The sequence below is a fragment of the Melanostigma gelatinosum genome (genome assembly GCF_949748355.1).
Source record: "Melanostigma gelatinosum genome assembly, chromosome: 8".
NCBI lineage: Eukaryota > Metazoa > Chordata > Actinopteri > Perciformes > Zoarcidae > Melanostigma > Melanostigma gelatinosum.
The window spans coordinates 9,277,989-9,298,296 of record NC_136641.1 but is presented as its reverse complement, the minus strand read 5'-3'; the positions used below and the strand labels follow the sequence as shown (position 1 = coordinate 9,298,296).

At 42.5% G+C, this 20,308-nt stretch overlaps 3 protein-coding genes across 4 annotated transcripts; 2 read left to right on the top strand and 1 right to left on the bottom strand.

The window, feature by feature from the left end:
- Window positions 1-19: 19 nt before the first annotated feature.
- casp9 (caspase 9, apoptosis-related cysteine peptidase) lies at window positions 20-3,929 on the top strand. 2 transcript variants are annotated; one of them, XM_079274166.1, is made up of 10 exons: window positions 20-325; window positions 627-837; window positions 963-1,046; window positions 1,131-1,192; window positions 1,351-1,503; window positions 1,617-1,706; window positions 1,813-1,960; window positions 2,061-2,249; window positions 2,359-2,468; window positions 2,578-3,929. In XM_079274166.1, the coding sequence occupies exons 1-10, from the start codon at window positions 194-196 to the stop codon at window positions 2,680-2,682; spliced, it is 1,284 nt and encodes a 427-aa protein (XP_079130292.1). In that variant the 5' UTR covers window positions 20-193; the 3' UTR covers window positions 2,683-3,929. The 2 variants fall into 2 exon arrangements, with proteins under 2 accessions (XP_079130292.1, XP_079130291.1); XM_079274165.1 differs by having other exon boundaries at window positions 1,351-1,527.
- Window positions 3,930-6,609: 2,680 nt separating this feature from the next.
- On the top strand, window positions 6,610-13,288 carry LOC306780639 (uncharacterized protein). Its single transcript, XM_079273072.1, has 18 exons — window positions 6,610-6,679; window positions 6,812-6,844; window positions 6,930-6,989; window positions 7,138-7,273; window positions 7,629-7,738; window positions 8,094-8,138; window positions 8,289-8,421; window positions 8,785-8,888; window positions 9,221-9,254; window positions 9,550-9,938; window positions 10,838-10,870; window positions 10,986-11,048; window positions 11,157-11,292; window positions 12,319-12,428; window positions 12,524-12,568; window positions 12,672-12,804; window positions 12,948-13,051; window positions 13,161-13,288. Exons 1-18 carry the CDS (start codon window positions 6,655-6,657, stop codon window positions 13,178-13,180), a joined length of 1,713 nt encoding a protein of 570 aa, XP_079129198.1. The 5' UTR covers window positions 6,610-6,654; the 3' UTR covers window positions 13,181-13,288.
- Window positions 13,178-20,001, bottom strand: lrrc47 (leucine rich repeat containing 47). The gene is made up of 7 exons (XM_079273895.1): window positions 19,412-20,001; window positions 18,575-19,018; window positions 18,346-18,462; window positions 18,115-18,230; window positions 15,839-15,941; window positions 14,717-14,806; window positions 13,178-13,987 (listed from the first exon to the last, which is right to left on the bottom strand). Exons 1-7 carry the CDS (start codon window positions 19,979-19,981, stop codon window positions 13,766-13,768), a joined length of 1,662 nt encoding a protein of 553 aa, XP_079130021.1. The 5' UTR covers window positions 19,982-20,001; the 3' UTR covers window positions 13,178-13,765.
- Between the last annotated feature and the right edge of the window lie 307 nt (window positions 20,002-20,308).

Here is a 20,308-nt window from a genome sequence, read left to right as displayed (position 1 = left end):
AAGGAAATGGCTCATGCAACAGAGCACAAATACGATAAATGAGAAAGAAACTTGTTTGTACATGAACACGGTTTCGTTTCCCTTTTGTAAACGAGTGGGAGCGTTTTAGGATAACGACTGTCTGTAGTTACAGCCCGTATGATCACGTTACTCCTCTGTCTCCCTCACTGAGCTCGTTATTGTTGAATTGAGAATGGAGGAAGTCCACAAGAAGATTCTTCAGCGCAACAGGACCAATCTTGTGAGAGACTTGCACCCATCAAACCTCTATGATGGCCTCCTTGAAAAAGGAGTTTTTACCCAAGACATGATCGATGAGATAAAGGTGAGCCAGCTGTGTAGATCAGAGCATCACGATGCAGGTTAATTCTATGTGCACGTTGCATTTAATGTGATGCTGGTACCTTGTTAAAATGTGAAATACACTACCTGACACCACTAGGATGTTGTAGGATGTGTTTTTAAATTGTTTGTTATTGTGTGTGCTGTACAATGTACGAGGCTACTTGTGGGATTTAAGTTGTTTACTTTTTAAGTGTTTGTTTCTGTTTATTTGTATCTATTGTTCCCAGTTGGGCTTCAAGAGATCCTAATTCAAAGTCACACCTCTTGCCGTCTCTTGTCAGAGCGCTGGGACCAGACGTGACCAGGCCAGAAAGCTAGTGCAGGACCTGGAGACCCGAGGGAGTCGGGCCTTTCCGTTATTTCTGGTGTGCCTCGAGCAGACGGACCAGCACAGTTTGGCAGAGCTTCTTCAGTGTGGGGCTCCAGCAGTTCAGCTGCAGCCTGCGACTCCCAATCAGGTTGACCTCCCTGTTGTCCGGCCTCTCCCACTTTGTAAGTGTGTGGTGATACTGTGGTGCGTTTAATGAGTATTCATGTCACATGATTACATTGATTTGTAACTCTCCGGTCTTGTAATATTAACGCTTGGCTCATAATGTGCTCTGTTTCTTTTCTAGCCCTTCCTACTGATGTTGATCACCAGAGAAAAGACGTTGTCCCCGTCCATCCAACACAGAGACCCAGTCTTACTCCCAGTCCATGTAAGCTCTGTGATTAATTACCATGCTGGAAAGAGTCTGGTACGTTTCTGTGACGCTTAACACATTGTGATGCTCGTGTCACAGCCCCTGAAAGGGAGTCCATGAGAACGAGGCCACCAGGCAGAATTAGACGGGATAGTATTCAGGTAAGCACCATTTATTTATCGTGCGCCGTTCAAACCAACAGAAAGACAAAAGTTGTTGTAGAAGCCATCTTTGCTGAATCTCAGATTATATATTTACATCATGTCCCTTTCTCCGCTTCCCCCCCCCCCCCCCCCCCGTGTGTGTGTGTGTGTGTCAGAGCTATAAAATGGATGCCAGCCCTTGTGGACATTGCCTCATAATAAACAACGTAGAGTTTGAACCCAAGAGCGAGCTGCGAAATCGCAAAGGGTCCAACGTAGACTGTGACAAGCTGGAGGAGAGATTCAAGGCCTTCAACTTTATTGTGGAAGTTAAGACCAACCTGAAACGAACAGTAGGGGTGATTTCTTCTGCTTCCCTTGTTTGAAACCACATGTAAAAGCTAGAGGTCACGGTTGTAAAACAGTTTTCTCTGCATTTCAGCAAATCAAACTTGTACTGTCAGCTTTAGCTCAAAAAGACCATTCACAATACGACTGCTGTGTGGTTATCATGCTGTCCCATGGGACTGAGGTAAGCCACGTCATGTATTCAGCACTTTGTTGTTGTTTTTTCTCTGACCTGCTCAGGTTGAGATCCAGATGACTTGTAATGTATGCTCATATTAATGCTTTTGTAGGTGAGTCACAGCCGCTTCCCTGGCGCCGTGTATGGCGTGGACGGACATCTTGTCCCAGTCCAGGACATCACAAACTACCTCAATGGCCGGCATTGTCTGTCATTACAGGGCAAACCTAAACTTTTCTTCATCCAGGCCTGCGGAGGAGGTAACTAACATTGAAGTTACTGTTGAATCACTCAAAGTAGCATCCATAATCCAAAAAATGTCAGTGGTCTCATAGGGATACGATTGCTTTTGTGCCTGAGGTGAGCGAGACACAGGATTCGAGGTGTCCCCTGATGAGGTTGAACCATCCATCGGTGGAGCAGACGATCAGACGGACGCCATCCCGATGTCATCCAGCAGCGACTCTCTCAGCACGTCAGACGAACTGGACGCCAGAGCCACGCTGCCGACCCCGAGCGACATTCTGGTGTCCTACTCTACTTTTCCAGGTGTGTTTGCCTCTCGGTGTGTGTGTTCGTGCGTTCACAGTCGGAGCTAGAGACGGATGCACTTGACTTGCCATGCATGTGTTCCTAATGCCTCATGTGCCAAACGCAGGTTATGTTTCTTGGAGAGACCCCCAGGCCGGCTCGTGGTACGTCGAGACACTAGACAGTATCCTTGAGGAAAATGCTGCTACCGATGACTTGGCCACAATGTTGATGATGGTGAGCTTCTCTTATCATACCAGCAGAATTAGCTGGGGCTCTATTGAATCCCTGTCTCCATTTCAAGGTTTTCAGTCACCTGATTGTTGTTTATTGTGCTTCTGTCCAGGTTAACCATGACGTCTCCCAGCACTCTGCGAAAGGGCTCTACAAGCAAATGCCTGGTTCCTTTAACTTCCTCCGCAAACTTCTCCACTTTCAAACCCAAGCATAGCGGCAAAGTTCAGCGTTGCACTTCTCCGTTTCACTTTCAGGGAATGTTGGTCTGTTTCAATACCATAAGGCAGGGGTGTCAAACTCAAGGCCCGCGCCACGTCATTTTATGTGGCCCGCGAATCTTCCAGCAAAAAAAATAAATGTAAAGTTAGAATTGATAATAAAAATATGACAGAAGCAGAAGCAGCTCTTTGGCTGGTTACCCTACACCTGAAATGGAAATGTATTGTGAGTACATTGAAGACTACTTTAAACGTGTCTTTAAAACAGATGAAATACTTCACGTGGGATTGTGCAAACGCACCCTTGAAAGGATTTTAAGCTTTGAACAAAGTTATTGTAATAACTTGTGTTTGATATTTGTCTTTGCTATTTTCTTTAATAGTTTGATCTTTGATAGAGTAATGTGAATTAAATGAAAAGGATTTAAGTTGTAAGAACAGAAATGTGCTTTAATAATAATAATAATGCATTTTATTTGTAACGCACTTTTCATTTTAAAAAAATCTCAGAGTGCCACAGAGCCAGTGCATAGTAAAAACATAGTAAAAAGCACAGTTAAAAAATAAGCCAGTGAATGTACAGAAACACCAAAGAAATAACTGACAGTGATTTAGGTCAGAAAGGCTTTCATGAATAGAAAGGTTTTTAGGCCAGTCTTAAAAGAGACCAGTGTCTGTGTTGCCCCTAGGTGGTCAGGGAGACCGTTCCATCGGCGCGGCGCTGCAGAGCTAAAGGCCCGGTCGCCCTTTAATATATTTTTACATTTATATAACTGCATGTACAATATTTTTACACTCTAATAAACAATAATGAAATGCAGAGACAGTTATTTACCAACATGTTAGGAGAAGTTACATTTACACAGTCTTACAGTTACAACCGGCCCTTTGAGGCCGACCGTGATGCTGATGTGGCGCAGAGTGAAGATGAGTTTGACACCCCTGCCATAAGGCATGGCTGTGATTTCTTGGGATGTTTCCTCAGCAGAGTTGGATGAGTTTGCTAAATTGTGGTTGTAATTTTACAGACACAATAATGTCTGAGTTTACGTTTCTATTGTTTGTCATGTCTTACCATGTTTATAATAGTTTTTAAAAATTAAACTATTTGGGTATAGGTGTCATTTCGAGAGAGAACATATTCACGTGCTGTGCGAATGTGGTTCAGGTTAGTTTTTTTATATTCTTGGTGTCTTATCATCACAGCAGCTGTCAAATTTCAATCAATGTTCAAATCGCTCTCTGCAAATAATATAAAATACTTTTCTGACTCTTATTTCAAGTCTCGTTAATTCATATACAGATGTTTTTTAATGAGGGTGGAGGGGAGGAAAGGCTGTTCATTGGCTACATACAGTATGAGCCACATATGAGAGTTAAATATGTCCTCCCATTTCGTCCAGCATATAAATATGTACCCGACTCCAAGAGTGTCGACCCCCCCCAGTGGCTCATTTCTGCAGCTGTGGAAAACCGCTGCAGAAATGAGCCCAGGTCCAGCTGTCAGCTCAAACTGTGCTACAGAAACTTTCATGCTCATAGTTGGCCAGTGGCTGAGTGAGTCTGATCAAAATCTAAACTCCAGACATCAGGAAATAGACTAGAGATCACGCCATCTTCCGTGAGTCTTTCATTTCCCTCCACTGCCACCAGGGGTCTCTATTACATTTAAAATGTTCCGTCCACTATCATGAACTTGTTTGCCAAAAATTTAACAAAGCTGTGTGACCATATTCTCTAATAACTAATCAGTCTGTCTCAGGACTACTCTGTCGAAAAACATTTGAATGGAAATGCATAAGTCCCTGGAACGGCCTAAGATGGAAAGATGTTGAAAAAATTAAAGTAATTCAGTACAATAGGTGTGTAAAATGACAATTCTACACAGTTGCACATTCCCCCCCCCCCCCAATTTATTTACACTCCGTAAAACAATACAAATCTCCTTTTTCAAATGTTTACATGAATACTGAATCTGGTTTTTAGTACTGCACTGTTCCTTTGTTGATGATCGCTACATGTCACTGACTTGTGAACGCTGACAGGCAGCCTAGATAACGGGGTTATCCGGGATCACTAGTCCAGAGTTTAGAAAATAATGAATTGATGAAAACCGGTTTGGTGACTTTGTACCGAAAGATGTGTTTCTATAATGTGAAAAAAAGTCCTGACTACCAAAGGCCATAAAAATCAATTCTAACTGATCGTTTCTTCATCATTATTGTGTAGTCTCTTCTTCATTGTGGGGAGAGTCAGGCTCTGACTTTTCTCCCTTTGTCCCCCTCTATTATAAGAGTTCAGAGTGATATTCTTCATGCGGCTAACCATGTCTGGCCCTTGGCTCTACCTAGGTTTTTTGTTTTTGTTTTGGACAAAGCATTGCATACCAACTCCTCACGTGTTTCGTAGCAGACTCAGAGGCGCCGAACAAACACTGACTGGAATTGTATGTGGCCATGTTCCCATTCTGGATGATGTTATTGCCAGTTGTCTGCAGTTGTACTTCCTTCTTCCACTTGGACTCACGTTTTCCAAATAAAGTCCTGCACGTGACTCTTTCTCTGCACTGGTACCCGTTTAGATCATGAATACTGGGTGATATCAATTCAGGTTGTAAATGTGCCATATTTTAGCTCAGAAGAGCACCGCATTCTCTTGCATTTTTAAGAACATGTCATTTGTTTAAATAGTGTTTGCCATTCTGCTTTGGATATTTGGGTCCCTCTGAAGCGCATCTATCTTGGTATCAATGATGATATTCACTTTAAGTCAATGTAAACAGGATAATTCAACACAGTACGTATATCATAATATTTTATTAGGAATGTGTTTGGATATTGTGTGGTCATATTTATCTAATCACCTCTTCTTTATAGCTGTTGCTATCATATGGAGCTCCTCTAACCTGTGGAGTTCCTTAAGGGTCAAACCTGGGACCGGTCATATCTACTATCATTATCTGTCAGTTTGGCAGCGTCACTTATCATTGCTGTATCAATGTCCAGCTTTATGCATTTGTGATAGGGAGTTTTCTAATTAGTCTATTTTAAATATTTGTCTTGAGGAGATTAGACTGGATGTCTATTTTTCTGCAGTTATAAATCACAGCAAAGCCGAGTTTCTTGTCTTGGCTCCAAATCAGACCTTTTGACATTTTATATACCCGGTTTTACTTTGAGAAACACCTTAAGTTAGTCATTCAGTCTTGTTTTGTTCACTCATAACATTCCCAAAATATGACACATCTCTTCCAACAGCTCAAACTAATCATCTGCTGTTTTGTCTTCTCGCCCCTCGACGATTGTAACGCACTGCATTCTTGCTTCTCTTGCAGTTGTGAGCCTCCAGCACAGTTTGAAGTGCTTTGTATCCCTGGGTTTGAACAGTGTAATATTTCCATCAACATACAGTAATTAGGTCAGAGAAAAAGCTTGCCTACAGCCCGATTACATTTCCTCCAAAACATAACCATTCAGTAAGATATGTGCCATTTTTAGGAGCACTGCCTGTGCTGTGACACATGTACAAAAAGTGGCATATGGTACACATTTAGCTTTGTCAAGTCCATGTAACACATACACAAGTATAACCAGTATGTTAATGATATGACAAGTAATACAAGTATTCAGGGTATTTACATTGTATTGGTTACTATTACTTTGTTACTTATTATTTGGTGAGGACTTAAAACAGTAGGATTAGCCTATTCTTTGCAGACAGCTGCTCCTCTCAGCTTCCTTAGTTTCCCTGCTTGCTTGTCTGTATGCTTGGCCTGGGTCACTGAGGTGCTCTGAGACCGGATGCCTGTCATCCCGCATGGGTTTGTTATTCTCATTTTGCAGACTTCAGCCAGTTGACTAGGAGCCACTGGCTTGTTTTGCACGATAGACGTTGACTCCCCTAGATCCAAATGAATAAATAGCGTGCGTCGGTCTCACTGGTCATTTACCACGGACTTCTGCAGAACCATGCTCCGCCTCAGCATCACGCTCAGTGAGTATACTGACGAGCAGAATAGAAATATGGCTTTCTATTTCTGACATTTTAAATGCAGTTTTGTAAAAGTTTTCTTGCCGAACAAGCCAAACGGTCCCTTAAATCTCTTGTGTGCTGTTTCTCTTTCAGTGTTTGCAGCGGCCTGTGTGCTTCCAAGCCCAGGTAAGTGTGTGTGTGTGTGTGTGTTGAATAGAGTTTTTTGTGTGTATCGTTTGTGTTAAACTCCTACTTTCATATCTGTTTTTAGGTGTTGCCACAGAGACGGCTGTCACCTGTAATGTCGACGTTGTCCATCGCCTGAGCTGTGGTATGCCTCTATTTCCAAACGCTTTCTGTCCTCAACGGTGCATTTTTATTCCCAGCACAATTAAGGATTAAAGGATCACTGCAAGCAGACAAAACAGTGATGACGAGTTTACTCATTTCATAATTTCTCCCTCTTCGGTGTGTGACAGATATCGGAGTGATCAGCGTACAGGCAGTGCTGTATGGACGTGAAGACAAAGATACCTGCAATAATGGAAGACCTGAGAGTGAGCTGGCCAATACAAAGTGTTCTCAGGAGGGCACAACGGACGTCCTCAAGACAAGGTTCACACTACATGTACAGTAATAGAATAACAATATACAGTTTTTATTATATGTATTCTAAATGTAGCTACTAAGATATTCAAAAACATTACACCAGACAACAAAACCAATAGAACAGACATTTGTATTATATTACAAGGAGCTGCAGTGCCATCGACTGCTTCCGTATTCATTGTTTGTCCAGATCCCCTGTGCAATAGTTTCGAGTGTATTCTTCCTCTTCCTTATGTTGACGGTGATTAAATCATCACAGGATGAGGAAGGACTCAGTCTCCTACATTGAGCCATGTCACAACAATGGTGTTTTCTTGTGATTCTGCATTGAATCGTGCTCTTCATGTTCTCCCTGTTGCAGGTGTGATGGAAAAACGGTGTGTGAAGTCAGCGACAATGTCTTCGTAACTACTGATCCATGCGTCGGCACCTCTAAATATATACAGACCACGTACACCTGCAGCCCCGCAAGTCAGTCACATGTCTGCATGAACGTAAAGCAAGGCTGCAAAAAGCCTAAACTGTACCTATGTACTGTCTGAAAATTGTTAAATGAAAGAGAAATTGAGATTCCAATGATTTTTCCTTTACTTGTTTCCACTTTTACAAGTTTTAAGCTTTAAGTGGTTTGGGGGATTCAAACAGGAGGCATTATGTTTCCATGGAGTTCAATCAGTCAGCAGTGGGCTACACTTAAGTTCTGTTTTTAGCAGTGTGATCTGATTCCAAAAGATCGCAAGAAGAAAAAGATGTGACTTTTGACAGAAAAAGCGCCAACTTGGGTGTTAATAACACATGTTTAATGTGATCCATGTTGTTTTGACAGTTCACCTAGTGACATGTGAGCACTCGTTGGCCAGCCTGCACTGTGGTAAGATCACACCTTCTCATTGTGTGTATGGTGTAAAGCTTTATTGTATTTTCATGTCACTTCATAACTGAATGTCACTTTGTCCGTTGACCTTTCAAAGCTACGTTTTCTTTCCTCTTTGCTTGCAACTCTGCCTCCCCTTCTCATCAGATCAAGGGCAGGTCATAGCAGTCCTTGGTGCTACCTATGGACGCTACGACCACACCACATGCATCTTCGGCCGGCCTGCCTCCCAGATCCAAAATATTGACTGCTCACGCCACACCAACAAGGTTTCTGAGAGGTGCAGTTGCCCACTCTTTGACAACTTGTGCTTCAGGTTGAAGGCTGCTGAAATCAAAATCATGCTGCATTTAACTTCACATCTGCAGCGATTGCTGCAAGTTTGTGATGCCATCCACGTTCACGTATGCTCCAGTGCACGTTCAAGCCTGTATTCACTCATGTCACTCTGCCTCCACAGGTGCAATGGGAAAAACAGCTGTATTAGCATAGTGGACAACTCTGTGTTTGGTGACCAGATCTTAAGAAACAATTTCCTATCGGCACAGACATATAAATCCAAAGGAATTGTAATTCTTGCGAGCTGAAAGAAAGTCAAATTGGGCCACACAATGTTTTCACTCATGTCACTCTCCATCCACAGCTGCGATGGGAAAAACAGCTGTACCATCAGTGCGAGCAACGCTGGGTTTGGAGACCCCTGTGTCGGCACTTACAAGTACCTGGAGCTGGCTTACGTTTGTGAATGTAAGTAGCTTGAAGGCCAGTTAGCACTGGTTCACCCTACTGATGCTAGTCTGTGGTCTAAATGTGCATAGGAAAACATGAGAGATTAATCAACATGACTGCTGAAGTAACTATCTTTTCAATGATAAAAATGCTTGAAAAATCAGGCTCTGTTATTCCAAAAGTGTTCAGCTTTCCGTGTGGTTACATTGGTTCTTGATTTAAGCAACATTGAGCTGTGCTGATGAAGTGTAAAATGCAGTATTTTTGCAGTCCTGCAGAAACGTAACATTTTGTACAACCAGTCACTTGGATATTTATCTGAAGTGAATCTTTCGCCTGTTTTTTTACAGATCCATCTACCGGCACCCTTCGAGAGGAGGCTCTGTAAACATGCTGGAACCACAATAACATCACAATAAACATGTATTCAATAAAATATGTTAAATCAGCAGCACGTGGCTTGTCACAGTTTGTGATTTGGTTTTATCATTTTGCTATTGTGCGAATGATTATTGACCAAAAATCGACAGAAATGTGGACAAGTAAAGCTCCACTGCACTGTGACTCTTAGTGTGTGTTGTTTTTGGGTTCCTCCAGGAAGTCCAGAGACAAAAAGAAAACAACAATAGTTGCTGTGGAGTGCTCCAGGAAGTCATTGCAAAACTCATTTGTGTGTCAGTCTGCAAACGTCTCCAAGACAAAGAGCTCTTCTTCTGGGATGTTCATGTGAAAGAGTGCACTTGTTGTCTGGAAAGACCATCTCTGAACAGGGTGACGACAGCAGATTACAACATAACCACACAGCGAGTGATGCACTTTGTAAATACCCGTATTGTGAGTTTTACAATGCTGTGCATCGTTTAACATTTAGTTTTTTTTGTTCTGGGCTTTTTGTGCATGCCTCTCCTCGTGGTGTCTTCTGTAAGGTGAGTCGGCACACAGGAGCCAGTTGCGCAAGGTCAAGCTATAAATACAGGTGTGTCTGTTCTGGCATCCATCAGTCCCACTGTGCACCTCAGCCTGGATCTCCTGCAATCATGCTCGGCTTCAGACTCAGCACCACACTGCGTGAGTACACAATTGACTGGCAACGAGAACAATAAGTATGTGTGTTCATGTTTAAGTAAGAATTAAGACTAAGACTTAAGAAGATCATCGCTTTTAACACTTGACTGGATGTTTCAGGGTGCTGCATGGTAGTAGTAAAGTCGACCCTACACATAATCAGTGTTGCTACTCGATAAGAAATGCACTTTTTTTTCAGGCACATAAAGGGGCCTGGCAGTGACATATATTTCAGTTCATTTTCCATCATAAGTTCCAACCTGGACAATTCGATGCTGTGTTTTCTCTTTCTGTCATAGAAGGGCTTATTTATAATCATCATAGTCATTTGTTTCCTGCTGGTAAATTCATTTAAATTTTTTTTTCAGTTTGACAAGTAACCCTTCCATCATTTCTAGGATTGCGTTTCTGAAGTCCATGCCTCTAAACATCTAATTCCACAGTTAGTATAATCAGCCCTTCTCCTCAAACCTCATTCCTATGAGGGGATGGACTGGATCAAGTACTTCAGCTTGTACAGTTTAAGGTCATGCGAGATGAGAGGGTTGAGAGGACCCTGACTCATCATTTGTTGTTTTGCCTTTAAAGAAGCTGTATTTAACACTCAGCGCATAACTCCAGCAGCAAACAACTATTATCCATGTGAAGATATAGTGAAGTAATGTCAGCCAGAGGAGAGAATGAAGGCGCTGCACTTGTTTATTCATGGAAGTACATATGATTTATTTTCCTTTTGTATGTGCAATTAAACAGTCATCTTGTAAGAAAACTTTCATATTATTATTAGTAACACTTGTGATTTTCCTGCTTTGACATGTCAAAATGTCTGCTGTGAAAAAAAGGTTTATACTTTGATAAAGATGTTTGTCTGACACAGTTTGACAGCGATGTTTCTTTTCCAGTGCTGGCGGCAACATGCTCGCTCATGACAGCAGGTAAAATCTGAGCGGACACATTCACGATAATTCCTGAATGTATTTTTGTTTTTTGTTACGTACCGGATGTGGCTTCAATAAACTTCAACTAATGCTTTCATATTTTTTATTTGAGTTGTTTCCACAGAGAGAGTCATCACCTGTTCCTACAGCCTGAATGTCCAGCGCCTGAGCTGTGGTATGACAAAACTCTCTAAGTCCACTGTGAGAGTATTTCATTCCCATACAAACAAATATAGTGAAGTGAATTGTCCTGTTTCTGAATTTCTCATTTGGTGTGTGACAGATATCGGAGTGATCAGCGTGCAGGCAGCACTGTATGGACGTGCAGACAATGAGACCTGCAGTGAAAGAAGACCCCAGAGTCAGCTTGCGAATACAGACTGCTCTCAGGAGGGCACAGTGGACGTCCTCAAGAGCAGGTACACATTACATGTACAGCAGTGGCGGGTACAGTAATAGAATATAAATATACTGTTATTGCATTCTAAATGTGGATACTGCTGGAAATGAGTCTCAGAATCAGGTCATGGATTCAATGTCACAGAGTTTGAAAAAAACTCAAATGTAGTAATTTAGTGGTTGAAATTTGAGGATACGTTTCTTCTGTTGTGCAGCGATTTACATGATTAATATCTAACTCCTAACTTAATTACTTTTGCTGTGTGACAAAAAGTGAGACACCGCTGGGTCTCCCAAAGTAACCCAATAATGACTCACAAACCACGAATGAGATCTTAACTACACTCAATGCAAAGTGCAAGTAAACCGAGTTGTCTGGAGGTCGACTAACAAAAGAAAAGTACACCTGTTCAGGCCCTCGCTCTGTGTTCGGACCTGTTTCAAAACTAACAGCTCACATCTGTGATACTCCTATGTACTGTATATCTTTTAAATCATCCTGTTGTCTTCCTACAGTTTTCCCCTTCATCACACACCACATTGTATTCAGTATCCGTCACTGTTGTGTTGTGAAGCCACTGTTTTCCTGGTCCCAGTCCTAATCCTTACCACCTTGGTTCCAACATCCTGATTTTCATGCTGTCTCTGCCACACACAACTTCGTACATACTCATAAACACCAGTGATGATGAGTTTTTATCTTCATAATTAAGTGCATACATATACATATATATTTGACTGTCCTCACATATGGAACAGGTATTTTGTTGTGCACTCTCATACTGAGGCTTTGTAAATGATTAGTGTGTCTGATTTCTCTTTTAATTTAAAATGTCAACAAAATAAAACAAGAATTCTGAACCTGTAAACAATATTCAGGTTTGTGTTTTGGAAACATATTTAATGACAATGCCTCATTTGCACATTTAAACTGAACATTTCAGAAAAAGAAATTGCCCCAATGTCCGTAATCAACTGGGGAAGTTTCATTGTGATATTTGCTCGTTTTTAAATGTTGACCCTATTCCCTAACGCGTCTCCTACAGGTGTGATGGCAAGAGGGAGTGTGATCTGAACATGAACGTCGTTCAGACCTCTAATCCCTGCCCTGGCACCACCAAATACCTGGAAACCAACTACACCTGCCTCCCAGCAAGTCAGTCACATGTCTGCATGAAACTAACGGTGAATAAAAAGCTGCAGGTTTTATGGTGCGATGTCTAATGTGATTCACTCGTGTTACTTTGACAGTTCACTTTGCTACATGTGAGAACTCTCTGGCAAACCTCCAGTGCGGTAATATATACTTTTCTTATTTTTGGATGAAGCATAATCACATTTTCAATGCATCCGACCTCTCGGTCTTCTCCACCGTGTCAATTGTTCCTCTTTTTCGCAGACACCGGGCAGGTAATAGTTGTGTACGGCGCAGACTATGGACGCCGTGACCAGACCACCTGCATTTACAAGCGGCCCGCCTCTCAGATCAAGAATGTCATCTGCTCAACACCCACTGGCAAAGTTGCTGACAGGTATAGCTGCAAACCTTTTGCTAAATATAAGGACTAAATGCAGATCTCATGAAATACTTTCCTATTGGCACAGATACATAAAGCCGAAAGAAAGTAAAATTGAGCCACAATATGTTTTCACTCATGTCACTCTGCATCCACAGCTGCAATGGGAAAAACAGCTGTACCATCAGAGCGAGCAACGCTGTGTTTGGAGACCCCTGTGCCGGCACTTACAAGTACCTGGAGGTGGCTTACATTTGTCAATGTAAGTATCCTAAAGGCCCATTAGGCTGGTTACTGTGATGTGCAATATGGGGTGCGACTTGTGCTCAGTTGCTTAAATGAATTGAATATTTTATGTTTTGTCTTTGCAGATCCTGGGGCCACTCCATAGCCACTTGCAGAGCATTAACATGCTGAAGTTTCAGTCATATACCTATCATCGTGCATTCAATCAACAATAGAAATCAACAAATTAGCAGCTGTAGCTGCAATGGCTGAACAAAGAAAATCACAAACCTACAGATGATCAAGATAAATTGTGTGTGGCATATGAAATAAAATGATTGACAACAGGAGTACATTTTATTAAGTCTAAGTCAGACATTATGCTGCTGCTTAAAGGGAAAGTTACACTATTATAAGGTGATAGTAACACAAATCTTCCAGTACTACAGATAAGTGACCAGCCAGAGTTAAAGTTGATGTGAGTTGAACAAAAATGACCTTTCAGTACAGACAACTTGTCTTCAGTTTGTAAATAATACAAAATAAGTATATTTGGTCATACATTTTGACATGTTGATCGTGTTTTCAGGAAGCAGCAAAACGATTTACCAACAAAAAAGCTTTCCAAACACATTCGCCAACAAGCAAACTGCATGTTGTCAAATCTTAGCCTTAATGTCCCACAATGTTATCCTTTAAAAATGACTTCATTTGACCGAGTGTAAAGATCAGAGGTTATCTACACCAACGTCTACCAGATGACGGTCAAGTTGCTGATGTCGTTGCAAAGGTCGGTCTTTGACGGGTAGACCACTTTCAGGTTCCCGTCCTGGTCCACCGTGCGGACCTGCTGCACGATCAGTTCGCTGGAGGGCTCACCGCTGGCGGCCGGGTCCTGTGGGCCCTCCGCTTCCCCATCTGACCCCGCCTCCTCCCGATGCTCCGCCGTGAACTTGTTCAACTCTGCCATTTTCTGTGATGAAACAGGGAGTGCACTCTAAATGTCCGACATGTGATATGAAATTCAAAGCATTGATAAAGCAGCAAACCACTATCTGTGGCGTGTATGTTAGCGCATGTGAGGCCCAGTGTGTGTGCGCCCCACTGGCTCTCTAATCCCCGCCGCTCGCCAGTTCCCCCTCAGGTTAACGCTGTCTGCTCAGTCGTCGCCATGTTGAGAGCCGCGTAGAGGCAATCCCTCAATCACAGATTTGCTCTGAATTTGGAATTGAGCACTTTAAACAATATTTCAGAACAGATTGTGTGTGACTGCAGCAAAGACACTGGAATAAAAATCACTTTGATGCATTTCATTCAAAATTGAGATGAAAACTAAAGAGGCCGAAAAAGTGAAGTTTCTTCTCCAGACTCCATCAGGCCAAAATGTCCACAGGACATACAAGACTGAAATAAACTGAGCACTGAACTCTCCATGAGCTTTCCTCTAGCGCCACACATCTTCTACATAAGGATACCGTAAAACTATTGATTCATCCTGTTTATCTGCAAGTGACAGAGCATCTAACACAGATGGTGTCTTTTAGTTTTCACATGAATAGCTGTGACAGAGGACCAGTTTTGGATTGAATTTAGAGAAAGGTAATGATGTTATATAACCAATGGAAGCAATTATGAAAATAAAATCCAAGTTGTAATAAACTTCTTATTCGTTAAAAGTAAAGAGAGAGAAAGTGAAGCGTACCACAATCAGAGCGTCCATAACATCTTTACAGGTCTGCAGGCTGGCTGCACTCGTCACCTCCAAGAACAACTCTTTGGTCGTCTTCTTGATCTGTAAAGTACAATCAGATGATCATGTAATTATTTCTATTATATCATGAGACGACAGACACAAACTGTGGGCTTCAGTAGGACACGGATTGATGTCAGACGTGTTATCTCCACCAGCAGATCATGCGATCAGTCGCAATTGTGCGTGTTTGCATCCGTGAGTGAGCGTGTGTGCACCTGTTTCTGTCCACGGCTAATCTCGCATTCTGCTGCAGCAAACTGCACAATACTTTGGGGGGCCAGTTATTGGCTGCGCGCTCAAGGACCTATTGTGGGTGCGGTGACTCACATGTTCTCAAAACACCTTTTATTGCCTGTTTTATACTGCCATGGACTGCCTGTTGAGTCCTCGCTCACTACTTGTAATCGGCACCCGGCCGATGGGGGTCGCTAGTAATAACACAGCCGAGTGCATCCCAGTCCAGTATCTATGCATCTACTATGTATGGGCTTATGTGCTGCTTGGATTTTGGCTTTGAATCTTTCCCCGACTTTGTCTCAATTCCCCCCTCCCTTCTTCTTAATTTATGCTCCTTCCAAACATCTGGCTACATCATCACAGCCATCCGACGGTCACAGAGACCCAAGATGCGCCGGACAGTCTGGTCCCGGGGCCTCTACACAAAGGGCATCCTGTTGCCTGGGGACATCGCGGGGGTGACATGCTGCCGGTCTCAACTAGACTCTACCTATTTTTAGGCCTCATGAAATACATGAATCCTGTGACTATTCTTGTGTCTGTGACTATATGACCATGCAGGGGCATGAACTGAGTTTGATACAAAAGAGTATAAATGTAAGATTATACCGATACCTGAGCAAACGTATAATAACCAAATATATAGTGGCAAACAAATACATTTTCCCTCCCTCACACAATACAGCAGCGGTTGTTGCAGACACAGGCTCTCTTCTGGGTGCACCTTTCCAGTCGGGTTTAGTTTTCTCTGCCGCCATCATCATATTCACCGTCTGACATATTCCCTTATGGGAGGACACAATTATGATAACCAGAAAGAAAAGCGATACACACCTTGGTTTTCTCACTGTTGGTAATAGGTGGGAATGAGATCACATGTCCCTCTGCATCCACTAGGCAGGGATACATGGCTTTTCCCTGCAGAAGCTGCAGGTATCTGGGAAAAAAACGAAATAATTGTGTGACAACATTATAAAAAGGGGTTAAGCTAATGTAATAGATGCATAGCTGGTGATATTCTTTTGATGATGAACTTGAGAAAGATCAGATTCAACTCTGTCAGCCGTCAAGATTCTTTGATTTGATGCATTTCATTCAGCGTGTGAGACACTGAGCTTGTCAAGTAGTTGCTTGGTGTTCCTGACTTGTCATTGTTAAACTGACAAAGTCATGAAGGACTTTACTTCAGCTTGTGATACCTTATAATGTGCAACAATTCATTGCAGGTTGAAATAAATGAGACTAAAGCTGTGGTCCAACATACTTACACTGCCCTCATGTGTTCAAACACAACAGCAAACCAAGTTATACAGATGTCTTGTGTACCACTTTAACGTCACGTATTAATGTTGGAATGCTGTTAAGCAACAAAGGAACACAACAAAGACATAACAAAGGGACAACAAAGGAACAAAGACACAACAAAGGAGCAACAAAGACACAACAAAGACACAACAAAGGAACAACAAAGACAACAAATGCATAACAAAGGGACAACAAAGGGACAACAAAGGGACAACAAAGGAACAAAGACACAACAAAGGGACAACAAAGGAACAAAGACACAACAAAGGAACAACAAAGACACAACAAAGACACAACAAAGGAACAACAAAGGAACAAAGACACAACAAAGGGACAACAAAGGAACAAAGGAACAACAAAGACACAACAAAGACACAACAAAGGAGCAACAAAGACACAACAAAGACACAACAAAGGAGCAACAAAGACACAACAAAGACACAACAAAGACACAACAAAGGAACAACAAAGACACAACAAAGGAACAACAAAGACACAACAAAGACACAACAAAGACACAACAAAGACACAACAAAGACACAACAAAGGAACAACAAAGACACTCTTTCAGAGACGAGGAAAGATATGGCAGAGCAGGACAACAGTCATGTAAGCTGTAAAATATAAAACATCGTACAATCTCCAAATGACAAAGTTTGCCAGATATACTCTCTCTCTCTCTCTCTGAGACTTTTAGAAGACCCCCCCCCCCCCCACACACACACCCCCCCCCATTTCAAAATGAAAGCTCCAAAGAGTGAATTCTAATTGAAATGCTTGTGATGAAGCCAGGCATTTAATAACCTCTGTTTATGTGTGTCAGACATTATGATTATGTCTCCTCTCCCCCCCACCCAGCACCACCCTTTCAAAAAATAAAAGCCCCATGGATTAACTGTATTTAAACAAGCTCAAAATTAGGCTTTTTTGTTAAAAAAATGAATGCTCTTACTAATACTGCGACAACTACTACTGCTGCTGCTGCTACTACTTCTACTGTAACTTTTGCTGTTGCTACTATTACTGCGACATCTATATTATTACTACCACTACTGCTATTACTACCACTACTACTATACTTATACAACTGCTACTACTACTATTCATGCTACTAAAAGTAGTAATACTACTACTACAACTATTAGTACGACTGCTACTAGTACTACTACAACTGCTACATCTTCTACTGCCATTACTAGTACTACTGCTACTGTGATATTAAATACTACGAACAATACTACAGCTGTTACTATGACGACTGATACTACGTCTTCTTCTAATTACGAATACTTCTACCACGAATAATACTTCTACTACAACTACTACTACTACTACTACAAATATCACTACTAGTACTTATTCTAATGCTACTAATACTTCTACTGATAATACTTATACTCCAACTTACAGTATACTACTACAATTATCACCACTGATGAATTTTTTTAAGCCACAGAAACTGTTCAAATATCAAAATGTTCAGCTCTTTCAGGAGAGGTGTGATATGACTTTTCACATTTGTAATCTTTAAACTTTTTGAATTATTAAGCTTTTTGCAATTTCTTTTTGAATTGGATATATATTTTCAGCATTTTTTTCACAATTAATTTCAGCTTTCAGCATTCCAACGCATTTTCAGCAGGAAATGCATTTTCTAGTTTTTTTTAAAGTTCTTTTGTTGAGAAAATCTTTATGTCTTCAACAAGTTAACCAAAACTTCTCTCCCTCGACTCCAGCCTGCAGTTAACTAATGTGGATCCATCAGAAACACACTTTTGTACAGAAGGGTCAAAGGTTGTACTGACTTGTGGAGGCCAGTGACGTTCTGCCTCTTCTTCTGCTTCCTCAGCTCGTCGGCCTCCACCTGAAGGTGTTTTATCAGCGCGACGGCTGTCATCTCCTTGCGACCCAGCGACACAACCTGTCAAACATTTTGTTGTTTTTAATGAGATGTTTTTCTGTACATGACATATTAGTACCGTTTGGCTGGCACAAGATTGGGATTACAATGAGCCAACCAGTCTGCCTTTGCGTACCTTCAACTGGGTAGGTGGTTTGACATCATAGGCCAGTGGAGCTTTGATAAGCTGCACATCGTGAGTTGCAATGGTGGCGATAGTCCTTTTACCACACAAGTCATCATGAAGCTTTGTCTAGAAAAAACAACAAGGGGATTATTTTGACATTCTTCAACTGCACACGGATCAGTCACACCCCACTAAAGTAGTCCAATGTATACCACCTTGTGAGGGGCTTTGTCCTTACCTGAGCCACCAGGAACCGTTTGAGAGCGTTCCCAGACTTTAGGTTCATGCCTCTGACCACGCAGCACACCAGGTACGGTCGGACATCTTTCACCTCCGCACTCACCGTGACCGAGAGTGCAGCGGGACTGTCCGAAACATGGAGGACCCTCACCACCATCTTGTTCAGTTCCTCCACCTCATCTTGGTCGTCGGCCACCTTCTTCTTCCTCTGCTGCCTTTTCCCCTTGTCTGCCTTGCGACCCCCGTCCGCTTCACCTCCTTCCTCTCTTCCTTTTTTCCCCCTGAGGTAGTCGAGGATGGACTTGGTCTGGCAGCCGTTGACCATCTTCTCCAGCCGCTTGTCGTTCAACTTGTTGCCTTTGAAGTTGATCTCCTTCAGCTTGGCGCAGTCGCTCAGATCGGTGGGGATCTCCTTTAGCTTGTTGTTAGAGAGGTCCAGCACCTGAGGAGCACAAAACAAAGTGCAGATGTTGAGTTTGGCACTGTGGAAAAAGAGCATCAGACACCCCTAAGGTTTGAAGTGTTATGTAAAGAAAAACAGACAAGAGTACACTGCATGTAAGCTGGCACAGATGCACACTTGCCTGTCTGTATTCGGTAGCTCTTACCCGCCAAACTCCGTTTAAAAAATGTGACATTTTCATGTTGCATTGCATATTAGCAAACGTGAAAACTCGTTAGCTCTAATTTCAGATATCCACAAAACCTACGGGCAGCTTTTTTATAATTCGGCGTACATTTGATCCTCACTGAAGCACCTTTCTTAAAGGAAATCGCCACTTAAAGGTGACTTGATGTGCATACAAGAGCTGTTTGGGAGTTAAGTTCTACCCACCTTCAGAGCGGCTAGCTTGTGAACATCCCCACTCAGCTGTTCAATGGAGTTGTCAGAGGCGACCAGTATGCTGAGGAGATCCAGTCTCTCGGAGTAGAAGTCAGCGGGGAAGCCGGTGAGGCGGTTCTTGGAGACGTTGATGTTGGACAGCCTGGTGCACTGGGTCAGCCCCTCCGGCAGGACTTCCAGGCTGTTACAGCTCACATTGAGAGTGGTTAGCTCCTTCAACTGAGTGATCCCCTCCGGTAAACTGCTCAGGTTGTTGACCGAGAGGTCCAGGACCTTCAAGGACTTGAGCTTCCCGACGACATTGGGGACGGAGGCGAGCCTGTTCCTGCACAGGATGAGGCTCTGGAGGTTCGTCAGCCGCTGGATGTCCTCGTGGATCTCTGTCAAACTCGGGCACTGGCTAACTTCCAGATAATTGAGCAGTGTGAGGGAATAGAGGGCAGAGGCGAGTCCCCCGTCAGCGGAGATCCTCTCGTCGAAAGCTGGACCCTGAAAGACCAGTTCTCGCCTCTTCTCTGTCGCCGCTTTCTCTATTTCTGGCCAATTCTCCATGTCACCCATGCTTGCTGACTGCTGGACACCAGTTGTCAAGATAGCTGAGACAAGGCACGACCCCGGTTTTTTGAATTTCTAAATAAAGTAGCACGTTTTTATATGTACCGGTTTGTGCATGATAAACTTAGGTATTCCTCAATATATCAACTAATTATAATCGGAACATTACTGGAAATGGATGAGTACGTCTGTGAAAACTTTAATTAATACAGAATTGTGAGCTCTCATTCGAGGGCCTGTGATTTTCTTCTTAATTTATTGCATTTTTTGTGTAATATTTATATCACGAGTCTTACATTTGCTTGCCCCTGCAGATAGTGTAAGCGCTAACGC